The 13,435-nt window shown below is 34.3% G+C and overlaps 1 protein-coding gene across 1 annotated transcript in view; it reads right to left on the reverse strand.

Annotated features, from left to right (window-relative positions):
• The window catches only part of LOC101990141 (40S ribosomal protein S7-like), a 69,775-nt gene that overhangs the window by 10,816 nt on the left and 45,524 nt on the right, over window positions 1-13,435 (reverse strand). Inside the window, exons 3-4 of the mRNA XM_005355709.1 lie at window positions 9,219-9,325; window positions 6-546 (exon numbers count right to left, since the gene is read on the reverse strand). Coding sequence (XP_005355766.1) covers window positions 6-546; window positions 9,219-9,325 — 648 coding nt within the window. The remainder of the gene's footprint in view (window positions 1-5; window positions 547-9,218; window positions 9,326-13,435) is intronic.

Raw genomic sequence — 13,435 nt, forward strand, 5'->3', positions numbered from 1 at the left:
GTTGCCCGTGAGCTTCTTATACACACCAGAAAAAGTTTCTACCTTGTGCTCCACGTTGTTCTGCTGTGCTTTGTCTAAATGAACCTTTATGAGCCAGCTGCCGTCCAGTTTCACAGGGATCCTTTTGCCCAAAATCTCACTTGGGAAGACCAAATCCTCAAGGATGGCGTCGTGCACTGTGGTGAGCGTGCGGCTTCTGGGGTGCTTCTGCTTATTTTTCGTACGGCTTTTCCGAGTTGGCTTGGGCAGAATCCTCCTCTGAGCAATGAAGACTACATGTTTCCCGCTGTACTTTTTCTCCAATTCATGAACCAGCCAGACTTGGATTTTCTGGAAGGATTTCAGCTGAGGAACTCTTACAAAAATTATGATGGCTTTCCGGCCACCACCAACTTCAATTTCCCTGGCCGCAGTGATGTTGAGCTCCCGCAGCAGCGCCTTGAGATGGCAGTTCATTTCCAGCTTGAGCAGCGCCTGAGAGATGCCGGACTCGAACTCGTCCGGCTTCTCGCCATTAGGCTTCACAATCTTGGCGCTCAAGTTGAACTTGGCTCACCCTTAAGGAGTGCCGGCTTGGAAAGAGGCCCAGCACTCGCGAGAACTGCCCATATCCGGGTGCTGTGTGGTCATCTCTTGTAAATACAATTCTTCTGAATTTTGTACCTACGGATTGTAATGAAGATAATTTCTTACTAAGCTACACTCTCTAGTTGATAATAATGTTACTTTAAATAGAGGTTGATGATAATAGAATAAAACAATGAAGTGTCAACCAGCTAGAACATGTGAGGTTTTGCTGAGGACAACATCAAGAGAATGGGTAGCTTTCTCTTTCTTCTTACCCTCTCAGACCATGTCATAGTACTCAGGCAGACTCCATGGATTCCTTTTGAGCAATGTGCTACTGAAGGCTGGAACCCCAGGTGGCAAAATAAAAAAAAAATCTTTTCTCATACTATATTATGCATTTTATCCTTTGAACAATGCCCATTGCCTTGCAGAAGCTTTTCAATTTCATGAGGTCTCATTTATTAATTGTCATTTTATTAGTTGTGAAATAACTGAGCTATTGCTGTTGTATTAAGGAAGTTGTCCCTGTACCAACACAGTTAAGTGTATTCCCCACTTTCTCTTCTATCAGATTCAGTGTATCTGGTTTTATGTTGAATTCTTTGATACATTTGGACTTTGGTTTTGTACAGGGTGATGGTGATAGATATCGGTCTATTTGCATTTCTCTATATTGGACATTCAGTTATACCATCTCCATTTCTTAAAGATGTTTTGCTTTCCATAGAATATTTCTGGTTTCTTTATTAAAATCAGATTTCCATGGATGTGTGGATTTATGTATGGGTCTTCAATTTTATTCCATCAATCAGCCTATCTCTTTTTATGCCGAAACCTTTCAGTGTTTATTACTATAGCTCTGTAGTACAGTTTAAAATCAGGGATAGCGATCCCTCTAGAAATTCTTTTATTTTACAGGATTTTTTTAATCTATCTTGTTTTATTTCCCCATGTGAGATTAGGTATTGTTCTTTCAAGGTCTGCAAAATATTGTGCTGAAATTTTGATGGAGGTGACAATGAAGCTGTAGTTGACTTTTCTTAGGATGGCTACTATTACTGTGTTAATCCATGAGCATGGGAGATCTATCCATCTTCTGATATCTTTTGCAATTTCTTTTTTCAAAGACTCAAAGATATTAGAAAAGAAATCTTTCATTTGCTTGGTTAGAATTACTCCAAGATATTACGTTATTTCTGGCTATTCTGAAGGGTGTTGTTCCTCTAACTTCTTTCTCAGCCCTTTTGTCATTCATATATAGGATATTTTTTAGTTAATCCTCTATCTAGTCACATTGCTGAAGGTGTTTATCATATGTGGGATTTCCTTGGTAGAATTTTTGGAGTCACTTATGTATAGTATAATATCCACAAACAATGCTACTTTGTCTTCTTGCTTTCCAATTTGCATTCCCATCCTCTGCAAATAGCACTCATTTAACTTCTTTTGTATCCTCTTATATGTGGCGGGCTTCTTGACCGGCGAGGAAGAAACACCACCACACGAGGATTCTTCTCAGATCACGCTTTGCTGGAGTGCACTTGGTTGAAGGAGAGCACATGAAGCAAAGGGGGGCAGGAAACGAGAGAGCTGGAGAAAGAGAGAGGGAGAGCGGCGAGAGAGGAGAGAGACGAGAGGGGCGAGAGACGAGAGACCCGGGGGCACAATGGCGGCTGCTTATATATGGAATTGGCACACGGGTCGCCCTGTGATTGGCTGCCACCATCAGCTGACACCAGACTGCATCGAGATAGGCCCAGGGACCCTTATTCACTGTGCATGTGGGAAGCGGGGGACACGCAGCTCTCAAAGGCATAGCCAAATATGGGGTTGTTTATAACCAACAAGTCAGGATGTGGCGCCATCTTGTAATGGTGATCCTGTCCAGCTCACTACACTTATATTTCTAAGTTGTGTTATTGCTCTAGTTAGGACTTCGAGTACTGAATTGAATAGATAATGGTAAAAGTAGACAGCCTTGTCTTGTTCCTGATTTTAGTGAAATTGCTATGAGTTTTTCTTCTTTATGTTTAGATATGTCCCCTATATCCTTCTTCTCTTCAAGGGTTTTATCGTGCAGAGTATTGAATTGCGTTAAGGATTTTTTTCTGTATCTAATGAGATGATTCTGCATTTCGTCTTCCAATTTGTTTATATGGTAAATTACATTGATAGATTTTCATATACTGAACCACCACTGCATCTCTGGTATGATGCCTACTTTATAATGGTGAATGATCTTTTTAATGTGCTCTAATTCAACTTGTGAATCTTTTATTGAACATTTTTACATCAATGTTCATGAGGGAAATTGATCTTTAATTCTTTCTTTGTTGAAGCTTTGTGTGGTTTATGTATCTGCATGATTTTCGCCCAAGACATTGAATTTGGTGATATTTCTTCTGATTCTATTTTGTGCAATATTTTCAGGGATATAGGCATTAGCTCTTTGAAAGTCTTTCAATGTCTGTAAAAAAGCTGCCTAGCCCTAGGCTTGTTTTTGTTAGAAAGCTTCTATTTCCTTGGGGTTATTGATCTATTAAAATTATTTATTTGGTGTTGATTTAAATTTTGCAAGTAGTATCTATTGATAAAATTGTCCATTTATTTTAGATTTTTCAATTCTCTAAAGTACTGAATGAGGCAACCTGGATGCAGAATGAAAACCATGGTATGTCCTCACTCATAAGCTGGATATTAGCTGTAAAGTAACAGATCACTATGCTCCAATCTACAGACCCTGCTAGGCTTAGTAATAAGGAGGGCTCATTGAGGGTTCAGGTAAAATAAAATTGATTTTGTGGGTGGACATGGGTAGGAAGGATCATATTTCTTTTCCTCCGACTGGGTTACTACATCCAGCCTTGATATTAGGGTATGTACCCAGGCGTTTTGTAACTTCTTAAAATCATGTTCAGTTGGTATTTCTGGGAGGCCTGCACTTTTCTGAAATGAAATGGGGGAAGGAATGGATCTTGGGGAGACAGAAGGAAGGGGGAAGAGTTTCGATGAGGCAAGATGGGGAAAACTCCAGTGGGATATATATGAGAGAAAAATAAATAAAAAATACTATTTCTATTGTAGAACACATACTAACCAAGATGGAAAGAAAAAAAGAAAAGCTGCTTTCTCTCACACAGAATATGCATATATACACAAATTATTTTCCTACTTCTTTAATAAAGAAAATAATATTTAATATAATAAAAACCCTAGTTTTTTAAACTATAGATACATCTATCATTAAGCAGTACAGATCTCTTTTGCATTTAGAATGTGAGATGTTTAAGTTTAAAATATTGTTCTGTTGGCAAACCAGGATAGCAGAATAGCAGGTACATATGTTTCATCAAGTGCTAAATCTGAAAGCAGTGGCCACGCCAAAAAAATGTTCTCTTCGGAGGCGGAAATCCTCAATAAATAAATAAATTAAAATAAAAAAAATGTTCTCTTCAAATTGTTTGGAATATTCTAGTCTGTATATTGGAAATAATGTTGTTTCACTTTCTAAAAATCACATTAATATTTATAAACATATAGTAAATTTGTTGAATGGAATTTTGGCTACCCTGATTATTCCCCAATATTCAAAACAAGATAGAACTATGAAAATCATCTGTATGGCTTCTGGGACATTAAGGGAAATGGCTCATGAAGTATTCTATCTTTAAACCCTTAATAAGTTTTCATATCTCACATCCAAAATGAATGCCATTAACTGTTTCACCTCAGAGCAAGGTACTTCGCTTTCAATTTCCTCATTGAGTAGTGATGAATAAGACCTATCTTAGAGCAAGAGTTAACACTGTATTTTCACTGTCTTTGTTATAAGTTTTGTTATTAACTGGGTATTAGTTTTGTTACTGTAATTATTGAGGAGTCAGGTAAGATAATTTTATTCGGGGTGAATTTTTGGCTGTTGTGGAAGAGGCAACGAGTATATGCAGCAGATGAAATCCCACTTTGTTCTTTGATAAACCAATTCTTTCCAATCTCTAAAACTGTCTTCAATACTAGTAGACTAACTCTGTCTCCTAGCAGCACTGAACAATTGAAATCTGTTAATAAAGCCTGTTAAATGCTTTATTCTTCTCTGTGCTAAATGGCTGTTTTCCTGCTCCCTGTTTTCCCTGATTTACACTTCCCAATAAATTAGGAGTCTTAATTTTCAGTGAAATGTATAGGTTTCAGCAAATAAATAACACAAAAATGTATAAAATACAGTCTATACAGTCTAAATGATCAAGTATGTGATTAAATATATATATATATGAAGATTATATATATGTATATATATATATATACAAGTAGAAAAATGGATAGCAATGATATAATATAAAGGGATTGTATGTTGAATAAAACTTATTTACAAAAGTTGCTTAAAAGTGCATGTTAGTTTGTTTTCCTGTTTTACCTTTTCTGTGAGAGGTGATACTCTATAGGACAATTTAGCCTTCAATTCCATCTCCATCTTCCTCTCTCAGCTTCCAACTATTTAGAACACAGGTATGTGCCACCATATTCATCTTCCAATTGTTCTCACATTATACAATTGAATGTATTAGAAAAAATAATGGATAAGAAGACTCATAAAATATTCTTTGATAGTAGAACAGTAAGTATTAGAAACAATACTTTCAGAGAAGTGAGATTGGTTCTGCCTTTACCTCTCTTAGAAGAGATGGGTATAGACTTAACATTTTTTTGTTTGAATAACAAATTAAATTGCTAATTGGAAAGAAATATCTCAATTATGGACCAGAATGTAGTTTGTTGTGTGTGGGGAAAAGAATATTAGTCTGACAAAGATAAATTCAAATCAATTATAAGTGATGAACAATTTTCAAACATAATAACGGGACTTTGTCTACAAGTCTTTTCAATATGAAAAAATTCAAAGGCAGGATTGTGCAACACCATTACAATCCAGTTTTTCAGGGAAAATTGGAGGAATGAAAGGCAAAAAAAGTAAAAATATCTGTTGTTTCTGTCTTATGCTATAGCTTATTTTGAATTGAGTAAGCTCACAATGAGGAACTAGCTTGGATGGACTTAGAAGGTAGGAAGGTAGCAATTTGAATTGATCTGAGGAGATTGATATCATTTTTTGTTTTAGAGTGAGTCATACCACTAAGCGTAAGTTCTCAACATGTTTTCTACTAGGGCAAAAACCTCCAAAATGTAAGCCAGAGTTATTTAGAATAATTCTATGGACTGTATCTTGAATCTACCAACTAGGCACTTGGCTGGACAAAGTCATGAAGGATTTTCTTTGACCAGAGTATTTCAGGTGGGAAGAACCTCCTTAAATTGGTTCCGCCTTACAATAGCAGCTCCCAGAAAAGGGTGTGTGAAAGATTAAAGCCTTCGCTTTTTGTTTGATTGCCCTAATTCTCTCTAGAAAGTTCATCCATACTGATGCTGAAACATTATTTTGATGATATTAGAATATAATTAGTATAATTAGGGTTTTCAAAGTCGACTGAAGATCAGCTGAGATATTCATCATTTTGAGCCAGGCAACTACGAGATTCTTCATCTTTCCATCAGCTGATAAGCATTGTTGCACTAGTCTGTAAGTCACGCTAATAAACCAGTAAAGGCGGAAATAATCGGACGCTTCACAATAGGAATTTCATACTAGCTCAGAACTAAGAAAACAGATCAGTGTTTATTAAGGGTTAAATTTACAAAATCAGGATGTTCTGCTTGAACGATGGACGAAGATCACATCCAAGGCAAACCAAACAGCCACAATGGGGCCCAGGGGCAAGCAGAGAGAGGAAGGAAGGGACCGGACTTTTGTGCTTCTGTATCCAGGTGCAGGAGGCCACGTCCCAGTAGGCGGGTAGGTATTAGCTGTAACCTTTCCACCGCAAAACACTTTATAGATGTTAGATACATGACATAACACACACACACACACACACAAACACACACACGAGACTGACTCACTCTATAATGTCTGTTCCTCCAGAGTGTACTAATACAATATATTATCTGGTTTTATAATTATGTTTTCAGTTTAGCCTGGCATATAACACTTACCATTCTCATTGTGTCACTGCATGGGGGATAAATAGGGTCATTTCTCAGTTTTGTAGAGGTTGTTTGTGCTTTACGACTTTAAGATCCATCAGCGTTTGATTTGCAATATGTAACAAAACTAAGAGTGAAAAAAGGTTTGTTTTTATCGTTTTACTTTGTAATTTATTTCAAGTTTACTTTTAACAAACAGACATTCACCATCCCTTCATACCTCTTAAAGATAAACCACTCAGTATTGCCTAAATCACAGCCATTGTTCTGATTATTATTTTGACTTTTTCATTTGCGTGCCTTTCAAGAACACTCTCCTTAGTCTTACTGTTATCTGCTCCAACATTTTTCATGTTTACTATCTGCCATTCTATCTGATCCATCCTCTGGCTTGGCTCTTTATTATAAGGAAACACATTATTAATTTTATTGTTCTTTTTCTCGTGGATGAAGCATCGAACAGGATCAGATAAAGCTTTCATTTCTTCCAGAAGAAACTTTACATCACTCTTTGCTGGTATTGGATTCCTTGTTAAATCACTAAGTATATTTTGATTATTTTTACTCAGGTTTGGAGTGGTAAGACTATTTTCATTATTTTACCTTATTTTTATGCTGTATCTGTGAATATAGTTTATATAAGTACTAATATATTGTTTTAATATCAAAGTACAACACATTATCTTTCCACTTTCAAAAAATTTATGTTAATCTATCATTAAGTATATTTATAGTTTTGTTTTTATTGACTACTAACTATAATATTATTTAAAAATTTTCCTAATTTTAAAGATAGTCAATAATTTAGCTTATAATAATGGGGAAACAATTTTTAGCATATTTGTTCCAAAAATGCAAATGCAAGTTCAATTCAAGGTGACACAAAAGTTGATAGCTATGTAGTTGTTTATATATAAATACGTGCTAGTTGTAAGAACTTAAACTGGTATGAAGACTATGGCATAGTAATCAATATGCAGGCTCTTCAATAATCTGAATTATTGCCTTATAATGTCATTATTGAGTAAAAAACTAAGTGCATAATTTATAGATATACTGTACAGCTATGTTTATGTCTAAACTAGTCACCATTTCTAAAAAAATGAGATAATACCAATGATAATGTTATGATATACATACATAAATATATGACAATTAAAATTTCAGTTTAACTTATATGCTATTAAATCAATTAAACTGTAAAAATAATAGAAAATAAATTTTTAAAATGAAATATAATTATAAATGGCAAAAACTTATATGTGAGCATTGAAGAGGATGGGTTTGAATGTTTGACTCTGATCATTATTCTACATAATTTCAACTATTCTTTATTACACTAAGTGAGATTTTTTTAAAAAAATTCATTAAAATACTGTTTTCTGACCCTTTGTATTACCAAAGAAAAAATACATGGTGTGGTTTTGTGAATTTTGTTATATATAGCAAAAATTATTTCATGTATTTTAAAATTATTTTATTATGTATATTATATTATTATATTATCTAAGAAAAATAGTAGTGTGTAAAATATATGTATATATTATTTCATGAGCTGCTTATTTTTTAAAAAATAATCCTCAATTTTCAAAATAATCAGCATTTGCTAACAATATGATTTTCACATGTTTTATATATATTATACATATAAGTGTAGAATTACTTCTTCTATATAACATACATATCTCCAAAACTATTTGCTGAATAGTTTAACTAAATCAAAACATTTATTCTTACTTTCAAAGAGAAGCTTTCTATACTTCATATTTTACATTTATAATTGCACAGAATATTTGATCTCATAATTCATGAAAGACAGCAGTAACTCACAGGGCTAACAAAGTATTTTAAAATCACTGGACTCATCAAAATTGCCCAATGTTTGTGTAAACCTTAACCCTGGATTCCCAAAATTAATATTGAGTATTTTAAGTATAAATGCATTTCACAAAATTGCACTGTCCTCTTCTCTCAAAAACATTCATTCAAATGGGATTTCGGTTCAACAAATTAAATCAAGCTATTTACAAAGCATTGCTTTCATACTTTTATTGATGGACGTGGATGATCCCTTTATCATGGTTGTTACTGTATCACAGTAGAGAAATCTAAACAGATAGTTTTCTCTAAGAATAATATCAATTTCACTTCTTTGTCAGTTTCTAAATTATATTTGTCTATTGTGTATGAAATTATGGAGATAAATGATCACTGGCCTTGACCTTTCATTACTACAAGGCCACTGTAGTAAGAAGCAGGTTGTTACCTCCAAGTTTTCCTTCATTGCTCCAATTATTCCTCTGGAGATTGTTTCTCAAGACCCAGAGTGATAAGACTGCTGCCATTTTTTTTAAAATTCTACTCTAAGGTCTTTTAGTTCATGTCATTTCAATTATGTGACTATACAGACAGACTGACAATTTTCTTTACGAGGCCGTTGTACTTACAAATAACTTATTTGGAGCATTTATGAAACTAAGTTAGAAGTTTTTGTTACACAAATTGATGAGTAAGAAATTATGTTTTACATTTTGCTGTCTTCCCAGGTATGAGGCTCAATATTCTAAGGAAAGTAACATCAGATGATACTTAACTGTGGTAAATGATACATGACCGTTGTAACGATTCATGCCTGAAATCCTAGCAGTGTAGCGGAAAGCAGCTTGGCTTCCAAAATAATCTGAGTCCAGCATAGACTGCAGAGTGAGATGAGTTCCTGTTGAAAAACAAAGCAAAAACAAACAAAACAAACAGACATACCCTCGCCAGAGAAACCTATGGTCACGCTGGTCTGAGGTGTGGTTGGTGCGGTGGACTGGTGTAGTAAGTGGTTGGAACCCTAGAATGAAACTTAACCTGACTTAGGCAGCTTCATTTTTCATTAATTTGTGATTTTAATGTCTATACTCTTTGCGTTAACTTTACAAACTTTTTAACTATATCTCAAATTTATTCTTTTCCTTTAGTTATTACAGTTATGTGTTTATGTGGGGGGGAGGGTTATGTGTTGAACCACAAACCTGAGGAAGTAAGTGAAGAGAGTTTGTTCTCTTCCTCCAACTTTTTGTGTGTTCAGGAGTTTAAGCTCAGCTCTCTAGACTTGGATATGACACATAATTGGCATATAATGAATATACACGATGGATAAAGGATCTCCTTAAAAGTTCATTGTTGTCGTCATGACATGTATTAAACTTTTTTTATTAGTTTCATTAAAGCCAACAATCAGGTACATGCCTATATCTTAGGGTTTTGTTTTCTATAAAACACAGTATAACATTCACTTTTTTCTTTTTCTCCATTATTTTTAAATTATGATTATTTTTCTTGAGTTATATACTTCTCTTTGCTCCTTTTCCTTGCTCTGCCTACCCTTCTACCCTCTCCCATGATCCCCATGCTCCCAATGACTTCCCATGTAGATTAGATCCATGTATGTCTCTCTTAGCATCCTCATTGTTTTCTAGGTTCTCTTGCATTGTGAACTGTAGGCTGGTTTTTCATTACTTTATGTCTAAAAGCCACTTGTGAGTGAATATATATCATATACATAATTAGGATATACTAATGGGAAATGCATATGGATAACCAAAGATGCCAGAATATAATAAACATTATAAAAATGTCCATTTTTATTTGATTTTTTTAACAAAAATCTTAAGTTTCAAAGGTGTCCATCCATGAACACCATGACTTTTTAGGACTCTACTTAAGATATTCCAGATAGACAGGTAAATTGGTAGACTATCTTTTTCCAGAAATGCATTAGAATTACTCAGGTATAAATTTAACACATAAATACCTGTAAATTCAATATAGATACTAATACTCCATGTATATTTCTCTAGATATTTTGAAATTCTCACAATAATAACTACAATTGCTAGATTGGGTTTAGGAATCAGAATCCACTGTATTTAAACTGTCTTTTAAGAATGATTACATGTCAAAAAAAAAGAATGATTACATGTATTTTTCAGCACTCTTGACAAGCTCCAGTGATTCAATTTAAAGAGAAGTTCTAACATATGTAATGATAGAAATTACATATTTTTAGAATTATAACTAAAGCATACTTGAACATCATTATAAAGGTAGAACTGAAAGCAGAATCAAATTATCTACCCTATTGTACTTGATGTAGTCACTTTTCAATGACTCCTCTAAGAAACAATAGCTATTAAGAATTCCTTGTAAGTAATTTATTCTTTTTGAGATCTCTTTTGGAGTCAATGACCAAGTGAAGAAAATGAGTAAATCAAACAATGGTTGTGCTTCTGAATGTGTAACAATAATCAAAAAGTCTATTTAAGATTATTTTGCACACTGTCTCTTGCAGTATCAAAAGCTGCTATCATAGGAGACAAGCTAATATCTCTGGTATTATCTAATATCTGTACATCTTAACCATGATCATTAAGGCAAAATGCAAAGATTTAAAATATCTTTGCAATATATAGTTGCTTTGAGTCATTGAATTTGATCTTCAATTATGAATTATGAATTAACGATTCAATGAAATATACCTATTTCATACTTCTCACTGATTGATATTAAAGAGTAATCATAATATTTCACAACCCACATATTCTTCATTCTTATTTTTCTTAAATGATTTATATTTCTTCACTGAATTGTTGATATATATCTGAAGGATGTTAATTGAGTATTCTTTTTCAAATTTTTTTCATAAATTGTATATATTTTTCTCTCTCTCTCTGTCTCTCTTTATCTGTGTATGTATCTCTCTCTTTCTCTCAAGTGAAAGCTGATCAGGATGCCAAAAATTTCTCTATCTGACTTCCTAAATAAAATCAGGATATGCAAGAGTCATGAACTTTGGGAAGTCAAGTGTTTATTCTTCCTGAAACCTCAATTGACCTCAGGTAAAGTATCGATCTACTTTAAACTTTCTGGGCATCAGCAACCAATAGACCACGATCTTCCCACTAAAATTACTTTTTTCATATATTTCTAAGATATAACATATAAATTTCCTGTGCCAAGTTGTTCTGTGCTGCTAAATAGAATAGCAGATTGGGTGTTGAGGAAAAGCAATTTCAGGAGGTCATAAGCCTGGCAGGACCACTGGACATTATAAAGTAGAAATTACTGATCTGAACTATAAGAGATTATCACATTTGGCCCCATAGTCATTGCAACAAAATAAGTAAAATACAACTAGGTCTGTGTTAATGGAACCATCAACATTTCTTATTTCCTCATAGGTGGATGTACATGATCTAGGGTTAAAGAGGTAAAGTGAAGGGAGATTCTAGTTATACACTTTTTGTGGAGTCTTCACTACGGTGCATAGGAATTTTTCAATTTTTAAGCCACCCATGCGCCAGTAAATAATTCCTTGGTCATCATCATTTAAGTAAGGCTAGCAATGATATTTGTTAGCATATTCACGTAATTGGAATCATGATTTTTTTTGTCATCAGTGACCTGTCTCAGATGAATATACATTTGTTTATGTCTACCTAAGAAAGTCATCATGTCGATGAGCAATGAAAACAGGGTGTCCTAGAGACCTACACAAATCCCACAACATTAGCTTAAAAAAAATGTGTTAGTAGTGAGCTGGCTGGGAGGACTCTCCACCCTGATGACTACACAAAAGATCAAGCATTCAGGAGAAAGGCTGCATTATAAAAATGACACTTATGGGGTTAATCTTTTGTGCAGGTCCCATGATGAAGGTCCCAATTCCTCTGCTGTTTCTCCTTCTCATCTCTTTTCCAAAGTACTATTTTTTCCCCAAAAAAATGTACAAAACAAGAAACAAACAAACAAAAAGTAGATAAATGAGTTGTATCTCTGGGGAGATCCATTTATTTTTACATGCAGATGGAAGTTAGAAGACAGTTTTTAGGAGACTGTTTTCTTCTCAACTTTGCTCGTTTCCAGGATCAAAATCATCTTCTCTGACTTGGGAGCAACTGCTTTGTCATGTTGAGAAATTTTGCTGGCCCATTAACCTCGATATTTACAATTTGAGATGTGTATCATTAGTTATGTGTGTCAGTGTGTCTGTGAGAAGATATGTGACCATGAAAGCTGGCTCTGTGAGAAGACAGAGCATGTATTTCTTTAAAAGCTAGAGTTGTTTGTGGCTGTAATCTCCCAAGTTTGTGCTGGAATCAAACTCTTCAAGAGTAGTATGTGTCATGCCCTCTACCCATCTGTCTATCTTGTTCTCTGAAGTCTCTCACTAATACATGTGGCTTTCTGATTCTACAATGATGGTTTACTATCTAAAGAGCACCATGGACCTTTCTGATTCTACAATGATGGTTTACTATCTAAAGAGCACCATGGACCTTTCTGTCTCCACCTCCCTGAGAGTATAAGTGCAACCACCATCCTCAACTTTTCATATGGGTTCTGAGGGTTACATTCAGGACTATCATCTTTTGGGGCAGGCATTTTACTAATATGAAACAATTGCAGAAAAGATATGTCAGATTCAAATTGATTTCTCACCAACCCCAGCAATTCTTCTTTAGTCCCTACTAACTTTTGCTGGCATCTAGTGTTTTGCAAATTACACTGAGAAAACTTTCGAAAATCCTATGAGTTTTTAATTGTATAGCTAAACATTTACTTTACTTCCACTCAGTCCTGAGAATATGTATAAAAATTATAAGGAATGGTCAGTTTATAGTCATTATAAATTTATAATTTATAAAAGAATGCCATGCTTTTGATGGAGACGAGGGAGATATACATAGGAAGATTTGAAGGAAGGAAAGGCAAGTTTGAAACGATGTTCTGGTTATAATAAATTATAATCTCAAAAATTTAACTAAAATTTCGTTTA

The sequence above is a fragment of the Microtus ochrogaster genome, chromosome 17, assembly GCF_000317375.1.
Source record: "Microtus ochrogaster isolate Prairie Vole_2 chromosome 17, MicOch1.0, whole genome shotgun sequence".
Lineage (NCBI taxonomy): Eukaryota > Metazoa > Chordata > Mammalia > Rodentia > Cricetidae > Microtus > Microtus ochrogaster.